The sequence below is a fragment of the Macaca thibetana genome, chromosome 4 (assembly GCF_024542745.1).
Source record: "Macaca thibetana thibetana isolate TM-01 chromosome 4, ASM2454274v1, whole genome shotgun sequence".
In the NCBI taxonomy this organism is placed as follows: domain Eukaryota; kingdom Metazoa; phylum Chordata; class Mammalia; order Primates; family Cercopithecidae; genus Macaca; species Macaca thibetana.
The window spans coordinates 9717350-9745035 of record NC_065581.1 but is presented as its reverse complement, the minus strand read 5'-3'; the positions used below and the strand labels follow the sequence as shown (position 1 = coordinate 9745035).

The window sequence follows — 27686 nt, the reverse complement described above, 5'->3', positions numbered from 1 at the left end:
AAAAAAAAAAAAAAAAAAAAAAAAAAAAAAAAAAAGTCCACAAAGGCAATTTCGAAGGACAGGGGATGACACCATTCAATTCCTGGAGGGAGAAAGGGGGACAGAAAACAAGGCTTTGACTGCTCACAACACACGCTCTGTTTTGATAAAAAAAACCTTTCAGGTCAACCCCCACATCAAAGCTGTGGCTGTCCTGAGGCACTCCAAGCACCAGCATCTTCTGGGCCAGGATATTTGTCACAAGACCCTGGGGATAGACCTTGCCATATGGGTTCAGTGAAATGAGTGGTCAAGACAATGACTTCGGAGGTATAAAGCTGTAGGAATACCTGCTTATAAGCGCTCTTGCCATTTATTTATTTATTTTTCCTTTAAGCAACATCTGATTGGTTCGGAAAGTACTCTGTGTCAGGCACTGTGTGAGACACTATAGGAAAAGCAAGGGTGAAAAGATACCTTGTCTCTTAACGAGTTTGCAATCTAGAACAGTGCTCTCAACTGGCCATGTTTTGTCCCAAGGAACATTTGGCAAAGTCCGGAGACATTTTTGGTTGCCACGACTAGTGGTTGGAGGTTAGGTAGAGGGTGCTGCTGGCATTGAGGAGGTAGAGGCCAGGGATGCTGCTAAACAAAGCACAGGGCAGCCACCACAACACAGAATTATCCAGCCCGCTATGTCAATAGCGCCCCAGCTGAGAAACCTTGATATAATCACGCAAGATATGTCAAAGATACCTAAAACTCTGTTTTCTGGGCTTACATGTTCAATTAAGGAGTTCTCTTTTTTGTTTTTAATATTATATTGCAAAACTTATGAGTCAGCTTCTTGAGAGAGTAAGTAAAGTGAGAAGCACTGGTTGCAGGCAGGGACCAAATCTCCCTAATCTCAGAGTTTCATATTGAACCATTGATACAAGGTGCAGGAGGGCTTCCTTGAAAACGTGATCCCAGGCCGGGCGCGGTGGCTCAAGCCTGTAATCCCAGCACTTTGGGAGGCCGAGACGGGTGGATCACGAGGTCAGGAGATCGAGACCATCCTGGCTAACACGGTGAAACCCCGTCTCTACTAAAAAATACAAAAAACTAGCCGGGCGAGGTGGCGGGCGCCTGTAGTCCCAGCTACTGGGGAGGCTGAGGCAGGAGAATTGCGTGAACCCGGGAGGCGGAGCCTGCAGTGAGCTGAGATCCGGCCACTGCACTCCAGCCTGGGCGGCAGAGCGAGACTCCGTCTCAAAAAAAAAAAAGAAAACGTGATCCCAGAAACATAGCTGATGATAGAGAATCCTACCCAGATGAGGTAGGAAAGCAGACCAGACACAGCTACTGCTTGTAAATTATATCCCGTGGTATGGCTGAGGGTAGAGTTCTACTTGAAGTTCATACACTGGCTGAATTAAAACCAGGGACATAGCTTAGGGCCTTCGTTTTAGAATTGTTTCTTCCACCCCCATTTGTCAAGGCATATATAAGCTCTTCGATTTCAGTAGTGTGAGCTTACACATCCTCTGAAGTGAAAATGTGTCATATATTTTTTCCACCTTTTTGTTTTTAACCCTAGGGAGCATTACTAATAAAATCGGTCCCTGTTCTATGGACTATGATCCCAATCTCTTAAAAGAAGACCTACACTCTCAGGTAAGATGAAGGCTGTAGAAGTTGGCTTTGGAAAGACCATGAAAACAGCAGCCCCTGGTTATAAACTATGATTTCTTAAAATGTATTTCCAGGTAGAAAGTAATTTGGTCTTCACAGCAGGTTTTGAAGTGTGGGATATGGTAAAGTGGCTGACGTTTTGAGAAATCAGCAATGCCAATAAATTTTTATAACATTGGAATCAGACTTCTTTAAGCTATTGAAGACTTTAGTTAAATTAATCAGTCTACAAGACTCTTTTCAGTTGGAGCAGGATGATTAGAAAATGTGCTGATTGTGCTGTGTTTCAGTGATTTATTTGGCACGATCATGGCTGCCATGAAGTCTGTATAGAAACTATCTTGGTAAACTTAGATAAATTAAGTAGACTGGATTTCCAAAACATTGGCCACATTAATATTACTTGTATTACTGGATCCAGTTTTTAGAGACTTAACATTTTAAAAATCTGTATCTGCCTAGACCGGGTGACTTTGAATTTTAAGTATTTAAAAAATTTAGCTTGGCTAGAAAATTGAAGTAAAAGAACCCGACCCACACCTACAACCTGGTCCCTTTGTGTACAGGTTATCTGAATCATTATCTTAATTTATACCTTCCTGGCTAAATGCATATAGTTCTACAGGGCCATCTTTCACATCTTGCTCTCACTACTGACATTAAAGTAAATCTTTTCTTTATTAACCTCTAAATTGTGGGCCATCATTTAATCAAATAAATGACTGTGTTTTTAATGTTCAGGTGACTACTTACAGAATGTACAATTGTGATTGCTTCTATATTGCAGACTTTTTACATTGCAGACCTTCTATATCACAGGCTATATTAAAGATAAAAGCTCTGAAATAAAAAGTTTAGTGAAATCTGTAACAATGAGAGGTACCATTTACTGAGAATTAGGACATTACTAGGTGCTGGTGAATTTTTTCAGTCTACAACAAATGACTCATCTTATTCTCACAGCGAAATAACGAGATAGATATTGGTATTATCATCATTATCCCCAACTTAGAGATGAGAAAAAATGAAGCATGGGAAAATGAAGTAAATTAACCAAAATTATATTACTAATTAAAGTATATAACTGGGTTTTGAACCCAGACTGTCTGGCTCTAGAATCCCTATTTGTAGCAATCATGGAAAAACATAAGTTATGTGTGTTAGCCAGTTATGTTTTCTACTTCCTGGTTTTTATAATCTTCATTTCAGGTCTAGGGTATGGAAATCACGGGGCAATCCTCTAGCAAATAAAAAAATGGGTGAATAAATATCACATTCTTTTAGTACATATTATGTATTCAGGTCATTTTACATATACTCCGTGAGAAACTAATGAAAAAAGATGTTTGTGCGACTTCTACAATACTATGGGTCTAATACTAGCCTTTTAATTATTTTTGTAAAATTCTCATAGCAGTCGTTGACCATAAACTTTGGGATTAGAAGCAAGGCTAAAGTAGGTAAGGTGAGAATGAATATGTTCACTCTAAAAACCTAAAACTCTCCCCCATATTTTCTGAGTTTACATGTTCAATCAAGGAGTTCTCTTTATTATTATTATACTTTATGTTCTAGGGTACATGTGATCACGTGGGCTTCATCCCTGGGATGCAAGGTTGGTTCAACATACACAAATCAATACACATAATCCATCACATAAAGAGAACCAAAGGCAAAAACAACATGATTATCTCAATAGATGCAGAAAAGGCCTTTGACAAAATTCAACAGCCCTTCATGCTAAAAACTCTCAGTAAATTCGGTATTGATGGAACGTATCTCAAAATAATAAGAGCTATTTATGACAAACCCACAGCCAATATCATATTGAATGGGCAAAAACTGGAGCATTCCCTTTGAAAACTGGCACAAGACAGGGATGCCCTCTCTCACCAGTCCTATTCAGTATAGTGTTGGAAGTTCTGGCCAGGGAATCAGGCAAGAGAAAGAAATAAAGCGTATTCAATTAGGAAAAGAAGAAGTCAAATTGTCCCTGTGTGCAGATGACATGATTATATATATAGAAAACCCCGTCGTCTCAGCCCCAAATCTCCTTAAGCTGATAAGTAGCTTCAGCAAAGTCTCAGGATACAAAATCAATGTGCAAAAATCACAAGCCTTCTTATACACTGATAACAGACAAACAGAGAGCCAAATCATGAATGAACTCCCATTCACAATTGTTTCAAGGAGTTCTCTTTTGGTTTTATTTTTAATATTTTATTCTAAAACTTACGAAGCAATTGCTTGGGAAAGTAAGCTTTTCCCTGGGGTCCAGGCACATTGGGAAGGTGTCTTCATGCTGAATGGCTTTCAGAGGCAGCACGTACATGTTGGGACCTGCATCTCAGCCCCATCAGTGCTGTGGGATGACAGAGCCAGGACACACCCAAATTATAAGCAACCAAGTGTTACGGGTAAGGGCATTTATACCACCTTCTAAGCATAGAAATACCCCTCTCTTGACAATAAACAGTCTCAGCCTGAGACTCCACACTCCAATTTAAGCATTTTATTTTTTCTCATGTTCTTATAGTATCAGGAATTAACTTGGATCTTCAACTAATTTTTAAAAATTCTAACCTAAGCAGTTCATAAAATGGCCGTGGGAAAATAAGGTTAGTGTTGCACTTCAAATGTGAAGCATCAGTTTTTCAAATGTAAATGATCAGAGAACAGTTTACATGTGTGATGTCAAGCGGCCAGAGATGCTAGTCATCTTCCAATGGGTAGAAACAGAAGCCCGAGGGACTCAGTACTTGAGGGGTCTCTCTAGCATATCCTGAGCTACCTAGCCAGGGATATCTTGTTTTCCTCTGCGTACATTAATGGAAGCCTGTCCTGTGAAATTCTCTGATGAACACATCAGGCATGAGTTAAAGAAAGGGGAAAGAGTATTTCTGCTGGATGGTCTCAGGATTTAGGCTGAATCTAATTTGGAGCTATGATTGTTTTTGGATGATGGTAATAGCACTGATGGAAATGAACCTGATGTCATATTTATTTGCTTTTGATAGTTCAGGCACACCTGGTGTTTGTTGTTGTTATCTAGGACTTGCAATTCTGTGATCTTATTAACACAAGCCTCTTAGCAGAGTGTTTCCACCGCAAACCTTCCTCCCCTGCCTTCTTAAAAACTGGTGAGCATCACTTAGGCCGGCATGAAAGCTTCCACGGCTGCTCACTTCTGATCTTCCCAGGGCAGTTCAAAAGCATTTGTAATCCTCTGGATTCAGCCCTTTGTTCACCATTTCCTCCTTCTAAGGCTTTCTCTTTTGATGAAAACAATCCCCTTGCCCTTCATCTGGCCAGATGGGCAGGTGAACAGTTCTCTCCAGAGACCCACAGAAAAACCCTGTGAGGGGTTTGGAGAAGAAATGCTGCTAAGTGGAGCTTCACTGTGCTGACACCGTAATACCAGTGCCCTGGTAGCCCTGCCTGTGAACTGCCAGCTCTCTCTGCACTCACAGACTTATCCTCTCACCAGTTCCTGGCCCTCATCCTTCTCTGTAAACTGATTGGCTCATGAAAGGAATTATGGCAAAGGGGCAGAAACCTCTGGATCCTCAACTAATTTTAAAGTTCCATTACTGGGTATATACCCAAAGGATTATAAGTCATGCTACTATAAAGACACATGCACACGTATGTTTATTGCAGCACTATTCACAATAGCAAAGACTTGGAATCAACCCAAATGTCCATCAGTGACAGACTGGATTCAGAAAATGTGGCACATATACACCATGGAATACTATGCAGCCATAAAAAAGGATGAGTTTGTGTCCTTTGTAGGGACATGGATGCAACTGGAAACCATCATTCTTAGCAAACTATCACAAGAACAGAAAACCAAACACCGCATGTTCTCACTCACAGGTGGGAACTGAACAATGAGATCACTTGGACTCGGGAAGGGGAACATCACACACCGGGGCCTATCATGGGGAGGGGGGAGGGGGGAGGGATTGCATTGGGAGTTATACCTGATGTAAATGTCGAGTTGATGGGTGCTGACGAGTTGATGGGTGCAGCACAGCAACATGGCACAAGTATACATATGTAACAAACCTGCACGTTATGCACATGCACCCTAGAACTTAAAGTATAATAATAATAAAAAAAAATAAAAAAAATAAAAAACTAAAGTTTCTAACCTATGCAATAAAGAACCCTGAGCTTTGCTACCTACCATATGACACAATTAAATAGGGTTATATGTCATAGGCTTAGATAACTTTGAGACTTGGCTCCTATAACATTTTTTTCATGGCAGCTGCAAAGAAATGCGATAATAACTCACAAGAAATGGAAGGGTGTTAAATATTCAATTGATCACTTATGCTGTATAGGATATGGTACCAGATACTACTTATATCCTTAGCATTGTAAAGCATTTTACATGCTATTCTCACACCTCCTGGAAGAATTATATACATACATAAATTATATATATGTGTAAATTATACGTTATATAAATTATATATGTATAATATATCTAATATAATATATATGTTTCTCTTCATGAGTGTCTTATCTCTATTCTTTAAATTTAAAACTTCAATTCATGGACTTTAAATAATCCATCTGTGTTCACAAAGTAGTAAAAAGACTTGAATGTGTCTTCTGATCACCACCTGACTACTCTTTTTGCTATAGCACTATATATTTTAGATTTTCAAAATTCCTTAAAACACTTTCGCCTCTCAGTTTGCATTGCGTTGGAAGAAGGTTCATTCATTGTTTCGTGACCAGTGTTGTATTTGACCACCAATATTCACAAACCAGATTTTTAGTCTACGAGTTTGAAAATCAGATTCTAAATTTTAGCAACTTATATTTAAAGATTTGCTTTTGATTTCTGTGGCAGGTCAGTATATGAGTAACAATATACACAACATATAAAATATGATGCTTTGGAATAAATTTGTACCACCAATTTCTATTTTAAAGTATAGATATTAATCTCTTTAAAGACATTGCTGTTGAAAAAAAATTAATGATGATGTTCTTAGGGTTCAGAATACAGATAGGATTTATAGTTGTAATGAGGCAGAAAATCTAGTTTCTGTCTTCTGAGTGCTGACAATATGGTTCAGGCATTGTTTTTCAGGCATATATTTAAGATATACATTTGTGTTTGGAAGACTGTTTATATTATGAAAGTGCTTCCATGTGAACAGGCTTCATACATCCTGGTACTTACCCGGGAGTTTCTCTGCACACACTTACCTTTTGTTTTGGAATCAGAAGTTATTTCTTTATATTTTTGTTCCTCTTTTGAATCAGTTCTTTGGAGATGAACAAGTTTCCATGACTTTATGTCTTCCCAAAAATCCATCTGAAGGAATTTTTAGTGCCTTAATTTAAATATTTCTTAAAGGAAATATAAAAGTTCAAGAAATGTTTGCAATAGTTAGTATTCACCGATGTTTTTCTTTATGACTTGGCAACTAGAGGTAATGTCCACTGTTGCTGTTATTATAATGTAATTACTTAATAAAATGGCCTCTAATTGCTGTTTCTTGAGATCTACCATATGCTTATAACCACGTGAAGTGTGTGGAAGACAAAGAAATATACTACATCCCATTTCTGCCATGAATTTAGTTTGAAGAAACTATGTAGATATTCATAGAGAAACCAGAAAGAAAGCAATTTGTGCATTGTATCATGAAAAACCTTTACTTTATCAAATCAGCAGCTTTGGTGGGTAAACCAAATTTATGGTATAGTTCTTGGTAGCCATTTCAATCTTCTATTGAATGAGATTGAATAAAGTATCTAAGCAACTCATCAGGAAATGCCATCAAATTGAAATTTTAAAGTTACAAAGGCCTTTTTTTCAGCAACCTGGCAAGGTGTGCCAATCAAATATATATTTAGTTGGGACAATTCAAAGATCTCATATTTTTTCAAGAATCTTGGTACTCTTTAATTTACTTAGGGATGGAGTAATTAAAACTATCAACATTGAATAGTCTACTCAAAAATACTTCTATGCTATAGAAGCTAAAATAAAGGACCACAATGAAAGGCATTTACTTTAAATTGATATCTGTCATAACTGGATTTTCTTCTTAAGGTAATCAAATTGATCAATTTTATAATAAAGGAAATGAAACTCGTTGAGTTCACTGGGGATTTGACGACACATCTCATTCACCTGAGTTTCATGCTTAGGTTTTCCTGGCTACAACAATCTGTCAACCCAAAGCAACATTTTGCGATTTCAAGCTATTCCAACTATGAAGTTGTGCTAAAACTTGTCTGGGCTAATATTAAGGAATTTCAACCAAACTGACCTCTTACAAATAATCATTTAAAATGTTTGACAAGGGTCTAAAGAAAAGAGAAGAGGAGTTTTAACAAAACTATCTTATAAATGCAAGTCATGCCTGATTTTCTGCTTCTCTAGACTAATGATTTTCAAACTCCTTATCAGCACATGGGTTAGGCCATTCTTGCATTGCTATAAAGAAATACCTGAGTCTGGGGAATTTATAAAGGAAAGAGGCTTAATTGGCTCATGCTTGTGCAGGCTGTATCAGCATAGCTGCAGCATGTGCTTCTAGTGAAGACCTCAGGAACCTTACAGTCATGGCAGAAAGCAAAGTGGGAGCTGGCACATCAAATGGTGAGAGCAGGACCATGAGAGAGATGAGAGAGGTGCTACATACTTTTAATCAACCAGATCTCACAAGAACTCACTATCTTGAGGACAACACTAAGCCAGCCATGAGGGATCCGCCACCTTGATCCCAGAACCTCTCCACTGTGCCCCACCTTCAACACTGGGGATTACATTTCAATATGACGTTTGGAAGGGACAAACATCCCAACCATGTCAGTACCATTTATAGTAAAAGCTTAGCAGGAGACCCCAGTAAATAAAACAGGTAAAAACCGAGCTTGTAGGGTGGGAGAGGAAGGAAGAGCCCTGCTAGGTTAGCTGCTTCCACTTCCAATTCCCTGCCATAGCAGGGCCCCAAGAACCCTTAGTTGAGCCACAGGGCTCAGTTTGCCTTCTGGACCCATCATCACAGGTTACATCATTTTTCAAGTTCTAGGAAGGAGCTCCATAGACATCATGCAATTCCTGTGCTTGAATGGATGCTGTTGAGAATCACAGGCTGGGGGACTCAGGAGCCATTAGTGACAATGCTACAATGAAGTAACCTGCCAGAGCACAGAACAGAGGCAAAGAGAGTCCTGGGAGCCTTCAAGTCCTTGATTCTTGTGTTCTTGAAATTCAGCAGAATTTCCTTCTCTTTTCCTTCTCCATAGACTTGTTGTTCAAATCTCCCTTCAAATTACTCTGTTGAGAGCCAGTTCAAGTTGCATTTATTTCACTTGCATGCAAAAGTCCTGATTCAGTACAAATACTGTGACCATCATTATGTTTGTCTTTCCATTCTGACAACATTTACATAAGTTGTCCCATGTGAAATAAGACAAAAGTGAACATGTCATGGTCTCTGCCTTGACAGAGATAAAAATTTAGTGAGGGTATCTAGAGCATAAAATAATAATTTCAATGCAGAACCCATGCCTAACGATGCTTCTTCGTGATCAATGATTCTATAAGTCATTCTGGGGAAAATGTCACTGAAACTAGGTGAACTTTCAATCTCCTATTAATAAAATACTTCATTTTTTTATATTTGTTAATTTATTTGACAAGGGAGATAGCCTGACGGATCATTCTGTGAAAGAAAAATCAACTGTTTTGAGAACTGGAGAAGCTGAAGATTATTCACAGGACATATCTTACTTGGAGGAACTGGAGGAACACCGATTTTCTGTCTGGTGAGTCACTATATCCTTTCTTTTCATTTTCAAATTTAAACGTATTGACTCCAGCAAGAATTATTATTTTATTATTTGTTTATTCAACAAATATTGATTGCATTCCTATTGTAGGCTATAGAATGTGTACTCCGACTTCAGAAAGTTCATAGTCCAATGAGGAATATTAATGTTTAAAAACATCAATGTGATCTGATGATGGTATTTTTAAAAATTGCTCAAAGTGCAACATGCGCTTACAGAGAAGCTGATGGCTGAATTTACTAGAGAATGGAGAGTGGTTCCCAAAATAAGTTTGAGCCAAGTCTTGGGGAGAAGATTGTAATAGAGAAATGGTGACAAATTGGTGTGGACAGAGTCCAGAGATGGAATTAGGGGGATAGTTGGGGTTGACACATGCTGGATCACTTAGTTCACTTAAGACCTAAGCAGGTCATAATTACTGCTCTCTCTACTTAGTGATGTGTTCATGGGTGTATCTGTTTCTGTGAACGCACGTATAACTGATATAGAAGAGAAGTGCTAGGAAGGGAAGGGCATGGTCCCTCTAAATGATACAGAAGCGGGGAAGGGTGTGATCCCTGGCTAGGGCTCCACCCCCAGGCCTGTGCCCATGGACCTAGGTGAGGACAGGAATTTTTGTTTTCCTGCCCAAATGTTACATTTCCACCCTAGCCTGCCACACCAACATCCTGTGCCTATAAAAACTGCCAAGACCCTAGCAGGCAGACACACAGGTGGCTGGACTCAGAGAGGAGCACATCAGCAGAGGAACACATGGGTGGCTGGATGTCGAGAGGGACACACTGACAGGCACCAACAGGCTGGCAGGCATTCATTCTCCAAACCTAGGTTTGATCCGATTCTTCCAGCACACCAAGGCAAGAACCTGGGATACAGAAAGCCCTCTGTCCTTGAGACAAAGTAGAGGGCCTAATTGAGCTGGTTAACACAAGCCGCCTATGGAAGCTAAACTAGAAGAGCACTCTAACACATGCCCACTGGGGCTTCAGCTGTAAACATTCACCCCCAGACACTGTCATGGGGTCAGAGCCCCACAGCCTGCCCATCTATATGGTTCCCTAGAGGTTTGAGCAGTGGGGCACTGAAGAAGCGAGCCACACCCCCATAGCATGCCCTGCAAGGGGGCAAGGGAACCTTTCCCATTTCATAATAAACATCAAAATAAAACCATGAAAGAGTGAGCAGTGGATCTTCTCAGAAGTAAGGAGTACAGAATTTTGCGATGGTGGTGTCCATCAATGGTGGTAAGGAGGAATGACAGTGGTCATGTGACACGAGGAGTGACCTTGGAAAGAAGAGATGGTACCTAGTCAAAGTCATGCGTACCTACCCATGGCCTCCCTGCCCACCCCGAGATCTCTTCCTGAAATTCTTTTTCCACTGGGCATTTATCTGATTTGGTTCTCAGAATTTGCTTTCACTCTTCCATCCTGGAACCAACATCTGAAAACATGGTATCAGCTCAAATTTCCTGTGCCCAGTCACAGTTTTTAGAACTCCCATTGGTCTTAGCTTAGAACTCTAAATGCTTTCACCAGTGCTTTTCCTGATGCTGCCAGAGTGTGGTATTCAGGCTAAAGAGTGAGTTGTTTTCCAGATTAAGAGAAGCAGGTCTGTGACTGAGAAGCATCAGGCATGAAGGGAAGCTAAAGAGCTCAAAGACAAGAAACATACATGGCTCTCCTAGAAAGAAAACATGTACAAGAGATGCTATTTGCTAGTAAGAAAAAGACATGCTCCCTATTCTTCAGAAACTCTGTGATAGTCTCTAAGGGGAGTAGTGACATACTTGTTAGATTAGATTCAATGATATGATTTCCAGAACAGAGGTTTTAGGTGCTTACTTTGATGTATGTAGATGAGTGATATGGTTTGGCTGTGTTCCCACCCGAATCTCATCTTGATTGTAGTTCCCATAATCCCCATGTGTTGTGGGAGGGACCAGCTGGAGATAATTGAATCATGGGGGCAGTTTTCCCCTTCCTGTCCTCTTGATAGTGAGTTAGTTCTCACGAGATCTGGTGGTTTTCTAAGGGGCTTCCTCCTTCACTGAGCACTCATTCATTCTCCTTTTTGCCACCCTGTGAAGAAGGATGCATTTGCTTCTCCTTCTGTCCTGAATGTAAGTTTCTCTCTGGCCATGCTGAACTGTGAGTCAATTAAATCCCTTTCCTTTATAAATTACCCAGTCTTGGATAGTATATTTGTAGCAACGTGGGAACAGACTAATGCAATGAGAGAGCTGGAGCTTCTGTTGAGTCATATGCTAAGTTCTTAATTCTTATTCGGGTTCACCAGGGCTAGAGGAAAAGCTTCATTAAGCCCTCAGGCTTCCAGCTCTTCCATTTCCCCTGTTTTCCAGGCCTTCTGTAATGACTGAGCTCCCTGTTGCCCTTCGGGAATGACCTTTCAGAGTCCAGAATATGCAGTGTCACAATACGGTTATTATCTTATGTGTTAAGTTAAAAGGCTGAAGGGTTTCCCAGGACCACAGAGCTTCAGTTCCTGATTGATCCTTTAAGATGCTACTCTCAGGCACTATGCCTTCAACTGGTTTCCTCTGATGTTCTAAGAAGGCCAGATGCTGGCAATTACAGCTTCTGGGGGCAAATCCTGTTCTCCCTCTGTGTTTGTAAATAAAGTTTAATTGGAACTCAGACACATTCGTTTGGTTATATGTTGTCTTTGGCTGTTTCCCTCTGCAATGGCAGAATTATGTCCTGAGACAAAGAAGGTGTGGCCCACAAAACTTAAAATATTTACTATTTGGGTCTTTCCCAAAAAAGTTTGTCCACCTCTGCGCAACACTGACTTAAATGCTTCTCCGCTGCTCTCTCATGATGCCACTCACACTACTTTTAAAAATCATGTATTTTCTAATTGACAAGTAAAATTGTATATATTCATGGTGTATAACATGATGTTTTGAATTATGTATACTTTTTGTAATTGTTAAGTCAAAGTATTTAACATATGCATTTCCTCTCATAATTATGTTTTCTTATGGGAACACTCTCTTAGTAATCTTCAAGTATACAATATATTGCTATTAATTGTAGTCACCATCCGGTACCATAGAACTCTTGCACTTATTCTTCTTGCCCAACTTAAATTTTGTATCCTTTGACCTACAACATTCCAACCTCCCCACTCCTCAGCCTCTGGTAATCATCCTTCTACTCTCTGCTTCTGTAGGCTCAACTTTTTAGATTCCACATATAAATAAGATCATGCAATACTTCTCTTTTGGTGCCTAGTTTATTTCACTTAACATAATGTCCTTCATGTTCAACTGTGTTGTCACAAATAACGGAACTTTCTTCTCTTGTATGGCTAAGTAGTATTTCAGTTGTGTTTATATGCTGTATTTTTTATCCATTCATCCATAAATGGACATGTAGGATGCTTGTGTATCTTGGCTCTTGTGAATAATGCTGCAGTAAACATGGGAACACTTGCATTATTTTAAAGATATTTGTATGCTTGTTTCCCTCTCCAGGCTGAGCTCCTTATGCATTTTGGTTATGCTAAATCACCAAACGACTTTCAAGACTTCGTTTCTTGAAACAACCATTTTATTTGCTTACAATTCTGAGGGCTGGGAATTCAGGCAAGACATAATGGAAAACTCTTCTTTTGGTCAAAATAAGCCTCAGGGGTAGCAAGAGAAGGAATAGACTTCCCTCTTGATGCAGGTGCAGAAAGGTGACATTGCAAAAGGGCCTGTTGGGATGGAAGATACTGTGTGGCCATCTTTAGAAACAGTCCACAACATTTTGCTTCATTCATTTCTGTGTGCAGAGTTCCTAGCATAGGGTTCAAATATTTGCTGAACAAAACAAGTTAAAGGAAACAAAAAGGTGTAGGCTCTGCAGATAGATGAACCTGAGTATGAATTCCAGTTCTGCTGCTACTGTGTAATCGTGAACAATTTGTCTGAGCTCTCTGAGGCTGCCTTCTCCTGTGTCAAACTAGAATAATGATTTCTGTGTTTTGGAATCTGATGGATATTGGGAAAGTTGAGAGATAAAGTGCAGAAGATATTCTTACAGCAACTAAAACAAATGGTTTTTAAATAAAGACAATTATTATTAACATTATTAATAATCCATTTTTAGGAAATACATTTTCCAAGGGTTAAAATAGACGGCATAGGTCACTTAGATGATTTCTCACTTTCTGTATCTGCTTTTCCTTCGGTTCTTCAGACACACTGAATGCTTGATGACATCAGCACCTTTCCACTTTATCTGGCATGTTCTGCCTATTCCTAGCGATGTGATTGGCGGTTGCAGCATCCACTTTATGTCCCAGAGAAGCCTTTCCTGATTCTCTATGCAAAGTGGGACCCACCTCTATTATGGCAATTTGCTTTTTCATCACCTTGTTGGTTTCCTTGAAAGTACTTAACCCCAATTTAAAATAATGTTTTCTGTTTATTTCATTGATTTGTTCATTTTTGTTTCCTCTGACTAAACAGAAGCCGTAGGCAGGAATCCCCCTTCTCTGGTCACTTCTGGGTCTCCAGGTCCTAGCCTTAGAGTACCTGGTACATAGTATGACCAGCAAATACTTACCGAATGAGTGAATAGAAGGAGGAATATGTGATCACTTCTCTCTCTCTCCCAACCCCCTTGGCTATTATACCTATTTATTGACTTCCAATCTCTCGCTTCTCTGGAAACTACTACCATTAAAAAAAAGGGTAATAGGGGATAATTAATCACTATACACATTTCTTTTTAAACCAGGGGTTGAGGATATGGGGGCTGCTCAAACCTCTATAAATGTCTGTTTTAAATCGTTTGAGATCAATCTGAACAATTTCCTTGATGTTTTATTAGAGCTGGTAAATCATTTATTGGGGCAGCCTTTACCTAAATCCTCTCCAAATCCCCATAAAATGTACTTAACACAGAATACTGTACTACCCAGCTTCAAAGATATTATATGACATCGGGTAGGAAACATTTGCTGCAGCACAGCAAGTTTAAATGTGTGTTTTCTTTCTGTCTGATATGCTCTATCTCCTACCCCCAACTCACTCCTCCCATTTCCTCCAGCACTCATTTGAATATGCCAATGTTGGTGAATTTGGTAGACTGTGAAGGCTTCAGGAGGTTCTAATACATGTTTTTGATGTATAAGACTCTTAGCTAATCAAAGGCAAGTTTATTTCATTTGTAGCTGCCAATAATTTTTAAAAATGGCTTCTGAAATACAATTTTAAGACTGTCCTACTTTTTTTCCTCAACCAAAAAGATACTCAGCTGAGTTGCACCTAAATGTGTAAATGACATCCCCATTCCTACACATCTCAATCTAGTTGGTCAGCTGCCAGCAGGGTCGGGTAATCTTAGGTGACAGTCTTTGGGATAGTCCCTGGGAGGGTCTGCATCATGACTGCCTTTTTTTCCTCAGCTGCAAGACCTCTATTCACAAGGTGTTTCAGTTTTTCCTTTGAGATATATTCCTGTATGACAGGTTGACTATCTTCTGCTTATGTGTTAGATACTATGAGATGCCCAAGATATTCCTCAATACTTTTATAAATTGGAAGCACTGAATACATGTTTGTTGAAATAATATACAAAATTATTAGGGTAAAATAAGAAATATTGGTATTTCCAGAAGAAAGTTCTGGAGAAAAGGCCAGTGGTACAAAATTTGAGGCTGACTTTAGATGTTCTGAGTCAGGTTGTCTGTGGTGGCTCTCATTTCTTCTTGGCGGACATGTTTCTTTCCCAAAAGTGCCTTTGCTTCCCCTCTTTTCTGATAACAGAGCTCCCCTCACCTCTCACATACTCCATGGGGTTGGACGTGATATAGGTTATGTTCCTATGACCACTGTGATTGGCCCAGGGATGGGCATGTGATCTGAACCAGGCCACCCAAATTCTTTCCTGGAATTTTATATTCTATTGCTTAGAAATAGAGATTCCTTTTTCTCTCCCAGGTGCTAAGCTGCAGTGATTTCAGTTTAATGCTCCCTATGGCCAAGGCCACTATTTTGCTAGTTATACTTCCTCTACTACCCCTTATGAACACTTATAATTTCTAGCCTACTTGAAACCAGTAGCCGTAGGAACCCTACTGATACTTTATAGGTGACACGTGTATGTTCTGTCCTACAGAAAACAAAATGAACAGTTGAATCCTAAAAATTGTATGTTAGACATGAGTCTATAGAGATAAATGGTATATATACACATATATATGCATTTCAGGTCAAAAAAGATACTGACCACTGGGAACTTTAATTATTATTATTTTCTATGAGTGAAAGGACTTCAGGGAGAATGTTTACAATGTCCATTCAGTTAATTATGCAAATAGCCACTTATTTACCTGTGTAAACAGAGCTATAGAATCCATTCCTTGTGGAGTGAATTGGCTTCTTGCTTCCTAATGCAGTAACTTAATCTTTGTACAGTGATTTCTCCAAAGAAGTAAGCTAGATTATGTGATAAGTACCTCTGGAAATTGCACTAAAGACTGTTTCAAAACAGTAGACGTCATTCCAGTGGTTTAAAGAAGTTAACATAGTTTCAGAGATACCTAACTCCTAAATGGGGAGAAGGTTCAGTAACAAGACAATCTCAGAGAATCACATATTTGTAGAGCAGAAAGGGATTTTGGGATTATTTAGTTCAGCCAGCCCTGTCAGTTTATACAAGTATAAAGCTGAGAGCTATAGAAGCTAAGTGACTTGCCTTAGGTCATCCAGCTAATAAGAAGTGGAAATGACACTAGAACCCACTTCCTTTCCATTTCAATTCAGTACCAATCATAAAAAGTAAATTCTCCCTAGAACTCTGCTAGTCTTTTCATAGTTTCCTGTTTCTATCAGTTTCAAGCTGCTTTGATATTTATCAATGCATTGACGAGAGAGCTGATTTTGGGGAAAATGCATATGATGGATTTACCTCTGTGGCAAGTCTTCTCCTGGCTACAAAGGTAGGGAATAGGCATATGCCAAGATATTTACAAAATGCACATTGCTGACCACACAGGCTGAGATCTTTTTGTGTTCTCGACCAGTTGTTTATGTGGCTGACATGACTGTACTGCTTAGGCGAGGTATGGGTTAACTATACACATCACAACAGGAAAGTTGTTCTTTAATAAAACTGATACACTTTCCTTTTTATAACACACATGTGATTTGACATTGAAATAAAATGCAGATGCTTCTTTGATTGGCGTATTCCCTGTTGTGCTTTTCTGAAACACCTTCACATATGGTCTGCCTCATTCCTGAGAAATGACTTGTTGTTTATGTCATACAAACAGAACAGATTGATTTTACAGTGAGTAAGGAGGTTGATGAATTGTACGTTGGAGAGAAATCCTTGTCTCGGCAATCCAAACACTTGAAAATAAATGTTACCTTTTGGAAAAGGCTCTCATGATACACCCATGATCCCTTTATTTCGTGCCCCCTTTATAGGGGTTAAATAGATACAACACGTACAATCTCAGCAACAGAAAAGGTAGTTACAGTCACCTCCAAATATCATTTTTCTTCTCGCTTTGAAACACATCCTGAAACCTAACAAGTCAAAAAATGGCAGAGTCGTCCCAAAGGAACAAACCCCAAATATTAACTTCAACATTGTGTCTGCACTATGACCGGGATGAAACGCTCCTGATATTTGGCAGGAGAGCAGTACTCTCTTCTTATTTATCAACTGAATCTTAAATATTAAATTATTATGCTAAGAAGCCTTCTTAAGGGCCTCCAACTTTCATTCCCTGAGAATTATTCTGTGTAATACGGTGAAAGCAGTGTGTGCTCCTTCCTATAATGATAAGTTAACCATGTCCATGGGTGCAGAATGTTACACTTTATAAATCTCTTTTCCACATTTTTTCATTTGGTGCTCACAACACTCTTGTGATACTGTTATTCCCATTTTACAGATTATATATCTGAATTCCAGAGACATTAGGTGGCTAATTTACCAACACTCAACTAGTGCATCTATGCTCTTTCCATATAGCATGGAATTCTCTAACTAGTCTCAGATTCATACACAGACATTAGTTCATGCATTCTGCAGTTTTGAAAATATAATGTCTTAAGTTGTATTCTACTGGCCCATTCTGCAGCGTTCAGTGGGTGTGGAGTGAGAGTGAGACACCATGCAGAGGGAAGCTAAGTCAGTTCTAGAATAGTTCATCAGAGCAAAATAACTATGGAGGTCTATTCCTGACAGTAATTTATCAATGATGCACATATAATTAGGGATTAATTGAGTGATGTCTTTATTAGGTGTGGCTAATGCTTGACCATATATTTGTACTGAGAAGGAATAAGTCTTGGTGGCTAAGAATACAGGCTCTAGGGGCATAGTACCTAAACTCAAACAAATTAGCTTTACAAATTTCTAGTTGAGTAAACTTAGACAAGTTTCTCAAACTCTTTCTATCCAAGTTTCTTTATCTGTACAAATGAAGCTAGAGGTACCAGCCTTATTTTAGTGAATTCAAATATGTATATAAAAATTACAATAGTACAGGCTGGGTGCAGTGGCTCACGCCTCTAATCCCAGCACTTTGGGAGGCCGAGGCGGGCAGATCACGAGGTCAGGAGATTCAGGAGATCGAGACCATCCTGGCTAACATGGTGAAACCACGTCTCTACTAAAAATACAAAAAAATTAGCCAGGCGTGGTGGTGGGCACCTGTAGTCCCAGCTACTCAGGAGGCTGAGGCAGGAGAATGATGTGAACCTGCGAGGCAGAGGTTACAGTGAACCGAGATCTCACCACTGTACTCCAGCCTGGGCGACAGAGCAAGACTCCATCTCAAAAAAAAGAAAAAAAAAAAAGAATAGTATAAATGCTCAAAGTATATAGCAAATGCTCAACAGATGTTAGCTATTACTATTTTTAGTGCTAGTATTATTTTTCAGATACAGAGTCTCAGTCTGTTGCTCAGGCTGGAGTGCAGTGGCACGATCACAGCTCACTGCAACCTTGAACTCCTGGGTTCAAGCAATCCTCCTGCCTCAGCCTCCCTAGTAGTTGGGACTACAGCCATGCAACCACCATGCCCGACTAATGTTTGTAATTTTTTGTACAGATGAGATCTTGCTATGTTGCCCAGGCTGGTCTTAAACTTCTGTCCTCAAGTGATCCTCCCACTTTGGCCTCCCAAAGCACTGAGATTACAGGTGTGAGCCACCACAGCTGGCCCTAGCTCTTATTACTAGCTACGGCTCTGTCCTCTCTGCTACTCTTCACAAGTATCTGCTCTCTAGCCTATATTTTAACTATTAAAATAATGACCTGCTTGTTTTGGGGAAACATGCAAAGTATTTGGTAGTAATGAAAAGATCTTCAGTGTAAAAATAAGATATTAATGGTAAAGGGGAGATACCAGGGGAGTAAACATAATGTGTTAGTTTTCTGTTGCTGTAAAACAAATTACACAAACTTAGCAGCTTGAAACAACACATTGTGTTTAATCGTATAGTCTCTATAGGTCAGGAGTCTGAGCATAGCTTAACTGTGTCCTCTGCCTTGGGTCTTACAAGGCTGTAATCAAGATTTTGGCTTGGCTGTGCTTCATCTGGAGGCTAAACTTGGGGAGCAATCCCCTTTACACTAATTTGGGTTGTTGGCAGAATTGATTTCTTGGTGGCTGTATGATGGGGGCAGGGGGGCAGCTTTTTACTGGCCATGGCTAGGAGGCTGCTCCTAGGAGTTTCCAGAGGCCACCTATAGTTCCAGGCAATATGGTCTTCTCTATGGCCACTTAGTTTATGAAGCCAACAAGGAGAGTCTTTCATTCAAGGAGGGCCAGTGTTTCTTTCAAAGGCTTTTATCCAGTTAAGTCAGGACTGCTCAGTGTAGTCTCCCATTTGGTTTCAAAACCAACTGATGGGGAACCTAATTGCCTCTGCAAAATCTTTTCACCTTTGCCATTTTCAGTTGGCCAGAAGCAAGTCATGGGTCCCACCCATACTCCAGGAGAGAGGATCACACAGGGTAGGAATACCAAGGGGCAGAAATTACAGGGGCCAATCACGGGATCCTAGTCTGTCTACCCCACATAGGGAGGCAATGACGCAGGCTGCTGCTCTTTGGAGTGGATGGTAACTGTCTCCCTACTGGTGCATGTGAAGGATTCTAATCCAGTTTGCCTTTTAGGTGACATTCACATCTGCTTCTTTCCTATGGGTGGGCCTGAGGCTGACATGGTGTATGTTCCCCGTTGATCTCTCAGGGCCTAACTCCTTTGCTTCAAAAGCTTCCTTCTTCCTCTCAGAAAACTGTATTTTCACTCTACTTTCTTTATTGCCTTGATTATATGACCACAAAACACCATTTTCTTCTGTAGCCCCTCTCCTGTTCATACGCACTATCTCCTCTGTACGTTGATTTTGGTACTATTTTATGAATATGATTTTCTCTTTTGATTTTAAGCTTTATATCTATTTTCTTGGTGGGGAGGGGTCAGTGCTGTTGGTGCTCAGTGAACTCATTTAAAAAGTTATTCTCTAACAGGGTTTCTTTCTGGCAATCCATTTTTAAAATATAGCTAAGAAGCCATAACTGCTCTGATAAATGATCTCAGTTCATGGATACCATGGTCCACTAGATTTCTAGAAAGATAAGAAAAATGACATCACCTTCCCCACATCTGTGTCTCCATAAGGAAAATAACATGAAGAATGTAGTTTTCACTGACATCACTAGGGCAATTAAGGTTTTGATCCCTGTGACTTCCCTTATGTTTGAAAGCAGGTACGTGTTGCGTTGGACACTGTTGGTTCCACCTCAGCAGCTATCTTGTCCCCCATCTTTCTTACTGGGGATGGTGCCTTCAGTGGTTGAAAATAGTAGATATGTTCCCAGTCCACCATGTCCTATGGGTGGTCATAGGTGCAGTTCTGATCAATGAGATGTGAGAGGATATTGGCGTGGGCTTCCTTCTAGAAGGGAAACAGGGAAGAAGAACCCTTTTTCCCACCCTCTTATTTCTTCCCACTTGAATCATTGCTGTAAGGATATGGTATTGGAAGCTTCTGCAGACATCTTGCATTATGAAAGGAGGAAAATGAGAGAGAAATCGACCCAGCATTCTGCTGTGTGGACCCAAAGCTTATCACCCCCTTCTACCTATTTGAAAGTTTCTTTCACATGAGATAATTAAATGTGCTATTGTTCAATACTCTTGGATGAGCATTCTGTTGCTCATGGCTGAAAGCAATCTTACTGAGACAATTAACCTGGTGGACCCTCACCCCCATTGAAGAGTAGATATTCATGCTTTCATTCAGTATTTAATAGGTTTACATGGTATCCTATATTCTGGACTTGTAATATTAGAATTTTTTCATATTATCTGACATCCACCAGAGCATAGCATATAACTAGTTGCTTTTTAGCTCAGTACTATTTGGAAAATGAGCACAGTATGGTGCAGGAGATTCTTCTCCACAGATACCACACTGATTCAGTTGGAGAGATGGAGAATGAGGTGAATAGAATTAATTTAGCCAACTGTCTGGAAACCTAACGTGACATCAGTGATAAGATTTAAATATCCAGGAGCTTCAGATTATGAGTCAGTCCAAATCCAAGCTGCATGATTTAAATGATGAAAGGGCAAAGCTGGGCAGGAAGCAATGTAGGGATTTATTTGATGCAAAAACTCAAATTACCAGTAAAATAGATAATGTTCTGTTGTAATAGTTTGCAAACAGCAGCAAGAAAACAATTCAGCGGGTGTATTTTGAGCTTCAGGCATTGTAAATTCTTTCACTCTCATATACTTTATGCCTTCTTTAATAAAAGTGGAGAGTCTTGGGCCAGCTTCATCGGTGACGGTAGGTGGTCATTCATTTCACAATCCACTAATTTTCATGATTATTCAGTATTTTATGTCACCTAAACTGCTTTGGATTTTGTCTTACTCAAATTGTAATATGGCAGTAGTTTATATGATTTCAGAATCATTAATTCAGTTGGCGTTCTCAGCATATGGAAGTTACTCCCTCATCTCTCCACATACAAACAAGAATGGAAGGATCTTAAATACGCTGATGGTACATAGAAGTTTCTTAAATATATATCAATGGTGTGTTAACCTAGTGTATCTTATTGGAAATATGCCAAGTGCTTAGAATTCCTAAGAAGAAAAACAACTTATACCAATGCATATTTATCTTAAATTCATTTCTGCTTTAACAACTGAATTCTTGTATAATGTAGAAAAAAAAATAAAGATGAGGTAATTTAAGGTTTTATGAACTTTTTGCTTTTAAACATTTGCGTGGTATGAGCTTTTACAGAAATATTTCAGGAATATACTCTAAAGACACCTAGCATTATGGTCCATCTCCCTGCCCCTCCTTTCTGCCATATTGCTGCTGACCTAAAATTTGATTTTCATTGGCAGCTTCCTGTTGAGTTGTCATAGAATCTATGTGGCTACTTTAAGGGTGGACCACGTGCTATTTTTCAAGGCCATCTAGTTTGTTTTGGGAAATTTTGACAGTGAAAAAATTCCTCCTAATAGTATAAAATCTGTGATTCTGTGTTTTAAATTATTAGTATCAGTTTGACTCACTAAAATCTCAGGTCAAAAACTATTTATTCCTATATTTATTTACCCTATTTATGTATCCAAATAACTTATTTATGCATTTATCTATCTCAAAATGTAGAGATTTGTTAAATATCATTAGATCAATTGCATCTCAATTTCAGTATTCCTCGTTATCTTCTTATCCAGTTACTGCCTGCAGTGGCTAGAAACTTGGCACTCTCAATACACAGCTCTGCACAAATCCTTGGGAAGGATTCAAGGATAGAAATGAACATAGCTTTCACCTTTTAGGAGTCCGAAGAACAAGCAGTGTATGTTTTCATTGATGGGCTAAACATTACCTTGGTTTAGCCTGTTTATGGATTTGATAGAGAGATTATGGATTACTCTGCTCTCCAATATGCTGTTCTCTTGCCAGACACACAGAAGACTACCTATTCCCTTTGTAGTTGGTCTGAATTCCTCTGGCCAATTGATTAAGAACAGAAAGAGATGTATGTCTGTCCTTCCTGCACAAAGCATTTAATCACCAGTGTGACATCCCCTCTCTCCTTTCCTCTAGCTAGCGGTTATGGAAGAGGCCTGTATTGAGATTACAGGATGAACAGATCAAAGTAGCTTAGACCACTGAGTCTTCCTATGGAAGAGAGCCACTCTGGAGCAACTATCCTGCAGCAAACTTTGCATGAACAAGAAAATCGTGTATTGTGTGCAGTCATTGAAATGTGGGAGTTGTCACCATAACATAACCGAGCCTGCCTTAATTAATACTGTAATCAGCCTTGAAAGCCTACAATCACTCAAAATTTATAATGTTTTTGGTAAACTATTCTAAAAATTGCTTGCAATGGGGCTAACATATGGAAGCGGTCTCTTAGCTAGTGATGAGTGAGCCTGTTCAAACTGCCATGTCTATACCTAATACATCATCTTATTTAACGTTTGAAACATCCAGATGAGGTTGCTAATATCTACAATACATCTATGGAAGTGATGAGAGTAATTTTAAACTGGGAAAATTCCAAAGGTCTCAGGATGTATCATTCAAGAATGTTCAAGTGTGGGCTGGGTACAGCGGCTCACACTTGTAATCCCAGCACTTTGGGAGGCCAAGGTGGGTAGATCACGAAGTGAAGAGTTTGAGACTAGCCTGGCCAACATGGTGAAACCCCGTCTCTAATAAAAATACAAAAATTAGCCGGGTGAGGTGGCGGGCACCTGTAATCCCAGCTAGTTGGGAGGCTGAGGCAGGAGAATTGCTTGAACCCAGGAGGCGGAGGTTGCCCTGAGCCGAGATCCTGCCACTGCACTCCAGCCTGGGCTACAGAGCAAGACTCCGTCTAAAAAAAAATGTTCCGGTGTATGTTGCACTAAAAGGGAATGAATCAACCATCAGTGTCTTTATCCTTTCCCCCTAACATATATACTCAAAAGTCATCTCACCCTCTGGTGTTTTGGTAAAACAGGAGACCTTTCACTTCTCCTGAATTGCCATCTGTGGAGATTTTTTCCCCCAAGTCAGCATGCTCCTATCGGGGCCTACAAGCTCTCCTTGAATCCCATCTACTCTGCCACTCCCGATTCCCATGGGGACCTTTGGAATCCCTGCTTTTCTCAATTATGCTACTTCTGTGCTGACCTCAGTAGATAAATGCTGTGGGTTGGGCCACACCCCTTTTCTCTTTACTGGCCTTTCCTAAATCTGTGCTAGTACAGTCAGGCCTGTCATCAAACTTCATAGTGTCTATTTTTACTCTCCATCCTCTACCTATAGGGTTTTATCCTACGATCCCCACTTGACTAATTTACAGGCCCATGTAGACCTCAGCAGAAAGTTACTCAAAGATGGTATTAGTGGGTATAAATGAAACCAGAGTCTGTTGTGTGCTTTTACCTTCAAACTGCATTCCTCTTCTGTCAGCTGAAGTACAGCTTTGTCTTTTCTTGTCCTTGATGTTCAGCGAGTGACCGTTGTACCAAAACCACACGAAATACGTTGCATGCACACATACACGTTAATCTCATGGACAACTTAAAATTCTCAGAAAAAAACCCAGGCTGTGATCATAGTTAAAAAAAATTTTTTTTTTTTTCTAATCACAGTATCATCTTTATTGATTCTCTCTCCTCAAGTATATTAGTGGTTTGCAGTACTGGGTGTATCAATGGTTTGTAGTGAGGGGCATGACAACACCAGTTCGCATAAGTGACTGTTCATCTTCCTCTTTACAGTTTAATTCCTGGATCCCCCAGTGCTTCAAAGATACAGCCCATTAGAGGGCCATCCACCCAGTGATGTCCATTTTTTAGCTACAGTGAAACTACGATGTGACATTAGAGCTTTTTATTACCTGATGCCCAGAAACACTCTTAGGTAGTATTTCTGTCTCACATCCCCGTACAGACTATGGCTGAAATTTGAAGCAAGATGACTTCATCTTCCTAGCCCACTCATTATAAGTCTAGAATTAGTTTTACAACAATGATTGTAAAGCTTCTCTCATGTAGACAGGAACTGATATGTGTGCCTCTTCATAGTTTCCTATTATTTGATGATAGTTCATAAAATTCTACAAATGCTTCAATTCACATGAATTTGGGCAAAGCATGAACCTTTCTGTTTGTCTGACTATAACAAGGGGACATCTGCCATCAACCCATTTCCTAAATAACAATGAGTTCTTTTCCTCTTCCTTCAGTCTGTCATACTTTCTGTCATTAAAATATTATTCTCCTTCACACACTTTTGAATTTGAGATCACAACATTCCCCCCAAATCAAATCAGTTCCTAAGCACTCTATATTCTTTCCTCATAACATCTCTAGCAAAACATCTCTTTTCTTCTAACGTTTTTGTGGCTAAATTATTGGGATGACCACCTTAATAATAATCTTAAATCCAGCAGATAGCATGTTAAGAATATTTAGTAGGCATGAATTCTAAGTATCAGAGAGGTGCAGTTCTTTGACGTGGCCAATATGACATGTGGGGTAAACCTGCCTGGGAGCAAATCTATGCATTTTGCTGAGGCTTTCTGAAATGTGGGGTCTCCTACAAGAGCACAGGTGGAAGAGTTTCTTTTTTTTTCTTTTTGCTACTTTGGGAGAAACATTTGTTCCACCCTGTGGTGCTAGAACAGGAGAATTGGGCTCAATAATAGTAAATCTTAAATTTATCTTTATCTTGGGTACCTTTCTGATTCTGGCTGTTAGCAGATTGGAACCTAGGGAATAACGTAAGAACAGCAGTTCTCAGGATATTTTAAATTAAAGTTGTTTGGGGATTTATCTGGCCTCAGAAGCAAACTCTAGATAGTTCCATCTATGGATTTAGGGATAGAGTTTGTTATTCTTATTTTTAATTTGGTTTCTGACCTTTCTGCTCATTCTCCCTTTCTTTTCCCAAATATGCCAATTTTAATTTTGCTCCTCAATAGTTAAACAATAGGGCAAGCAGTTTGAACAAATGGCTTGGGTTATTTAGGGGTTTTGCCTCTATATACAGTAGTAAGAGGTTACTACTGTATCCCTCTCATATCACTTCAACTCACCCCTCCATCCACAGGGAAGATTAAATAATCTTTCCCCCTCTACTGATCAGTTCTTATGTCCTTTAACCACACATCATTCCCTTCTTGTACTGTTTCAATATCATGCCAGCATTACCATTGGTCCCATTGCCCCTCTACCTGCTACTTTATTCTCTTCCTTTTACTTCTGAAACTATCATCTATTGGCAGCTGAGACCCAAATCTAAATTCCTCCTGAGTACTAGACTTAGGTGGACTACTGGCTCATTATTTGTACCTCAAAGTCAAAAGATATGGAGCCGAAGGTGCAGACCTTCCCCATCAACTGGATCTGTCCCCTGTTCTGAGAGACACATCTTATTTGCAAATGATGTCTGCTGTCACATCCACTAAACGGTTTCGAATCTCTTTGAATGTCCCCTATCTTTGTTCTCTACATTGAATTATGGATTTGCCCAGCAAATATTTATCGGGCACCAACCATCGTGTTAGGTTCTAGAGATACAAAAATAAAATGGGTATGTAACCATCACAACATGTTTGTGTTCTTGAGTTTCGGGTCATCATTAAAAGAAGGTACTGTTGTTTCATATGGGTTTACATGAAAGACATTTAATTGTAGATATCATTCTGTTTCTCTTGTCTTCAGCCCTATGCCTTTAAGCTATCTCCACGCTGGGCGTGGTGGCTCATGCCTGTAATCCTAACACTTTGGGAGGCCAAGGTGGATGGATGACCTGAGGTTAGTAGTTCGAGACCAGCCTGGCCAACATGGTGAAACCCCATCTCTACTAAAAATACAAAAAATTAGCCAGGTATGGTGGTGGGCACCTATAATTCCAGCTACTTGGGAGGCTGAGGCAGGAGAATCTCTTGAACCTGGGAGGCAGAGGTTGCCGTGAGCCGAGATCACACCATTGCACTCCAGCCTGGGCAACAAGAGCAAAACTCCGTCTCAAAAAAAAAAAAAAAAAAAAGATATCTCCATGTTGGTGCATGTAATATTCTGATAGCTAATATAATGAATGTAATATTCTAATAGATTCTAATATCTGTGCACTGTTTCATTGTGTCCATTCACCCTTTTCAGTGGAGGAGGGTGGATAACTTCCAATTCCACTAGCAGAAACAACATTGAAATGAATATACCCCTTTAGGGTCCTATATGAGAATTTCTCTGGGAAGTACACCTAGGAGTGAAATTGCTGGGTCACCATGTACAGTTGTGCTTTATTTGACTAAGCAGTTGCAGAATAGCTAAATGAGCCTTCCACCCCTCCCCGATGGTGCATGAGGATCCTGTTTTCTTACATACTGTCCTACATGTAGCATGACCAGTTTTCTAATTTTTGACAATATGATGCATTTCAAGTGATGTCTCATTGTTTTAATTTACTTCTTCTAATTACAAATAAATTTGAGTGTTCTTTCAATACTTACTGCCACCGAGGTTTCTCCGTCTGAGAGTAGTTTGTTCACATATTTTATCTGCTTTCTATTGAGCTTTCTGTATTTTTCTTGTTAATATGTGGACATTTCTAGTGAATTCTAGGTATTTATACCCTGATGGATGTCCAGTTTTGCCAGTGTCTTATCTCAATCTGTCATCTGCCTAGTCAATACCTTTTTTAATTACTCATCTGCCAATTTTTCTTTGTTGACTCTTATTAAATTGAAACCCTTAATTGCAATGTTGTCATAACATTTTCACCTTGTGGTTTATGTTTTTTTGGAGTTATGTTGAAAAAAACTTTCTTCTGTACTCTTTTATTTTAAGTTCTGGAGTACATGTGCAGGATGTGCACTCTTGATTACTATACATTTACTCTACCCATCCATTTGGTGTTTGCTTAACCCAGTTTTATTTTTAATCCAGATAGCAAACAGGTTTTCCCTTTTCTGTCTACTAAAGAGTATTTTTATTATTATTATTATTATTACATAGAGGAGGAAGCAGATGCTTAGAAGTTTAAATAACTTGCCTCATAACATAAGCATGTAAGAGTCAGAGCTGTGATTCTCATCTAGTTCTCTTAACCTCAGAGTTCTTAAGTGGTCTTTCCTCTCCACCTTCTATAGAAGAAGTTCCCTTCTATGTTGCAATCTCCT

At 39.5% G+C, this 27686-nt stretch overlaps 1 protein-coding gene across 1 annotated transcript in view; it reads left to right on the top strand.

Moving 5' to 3' along the window:
- The window catches only part of LOC126952358 (uncharacterized), a gene marked incomplete at its 5' end in the record, with an annotated part of 317885 nt that overhangs the window by 147602 nt on the left and 142597 nt on the right, over window positions 1-27686 (top strand). Inside the window, 2 exons of the mRNA XM_050786815.1 lie at window positions 1559-1635; window positions 9338-9462. Of these exons, the coding sequence (XP_050642772.1) occupies window positions 1559-1635; window positions 9338-9462 (202 nt within the window). The remainder of the gene's footprint in view (window positions 1-1558; window positions 1636-9337; window positions 9463-27686) is intronic.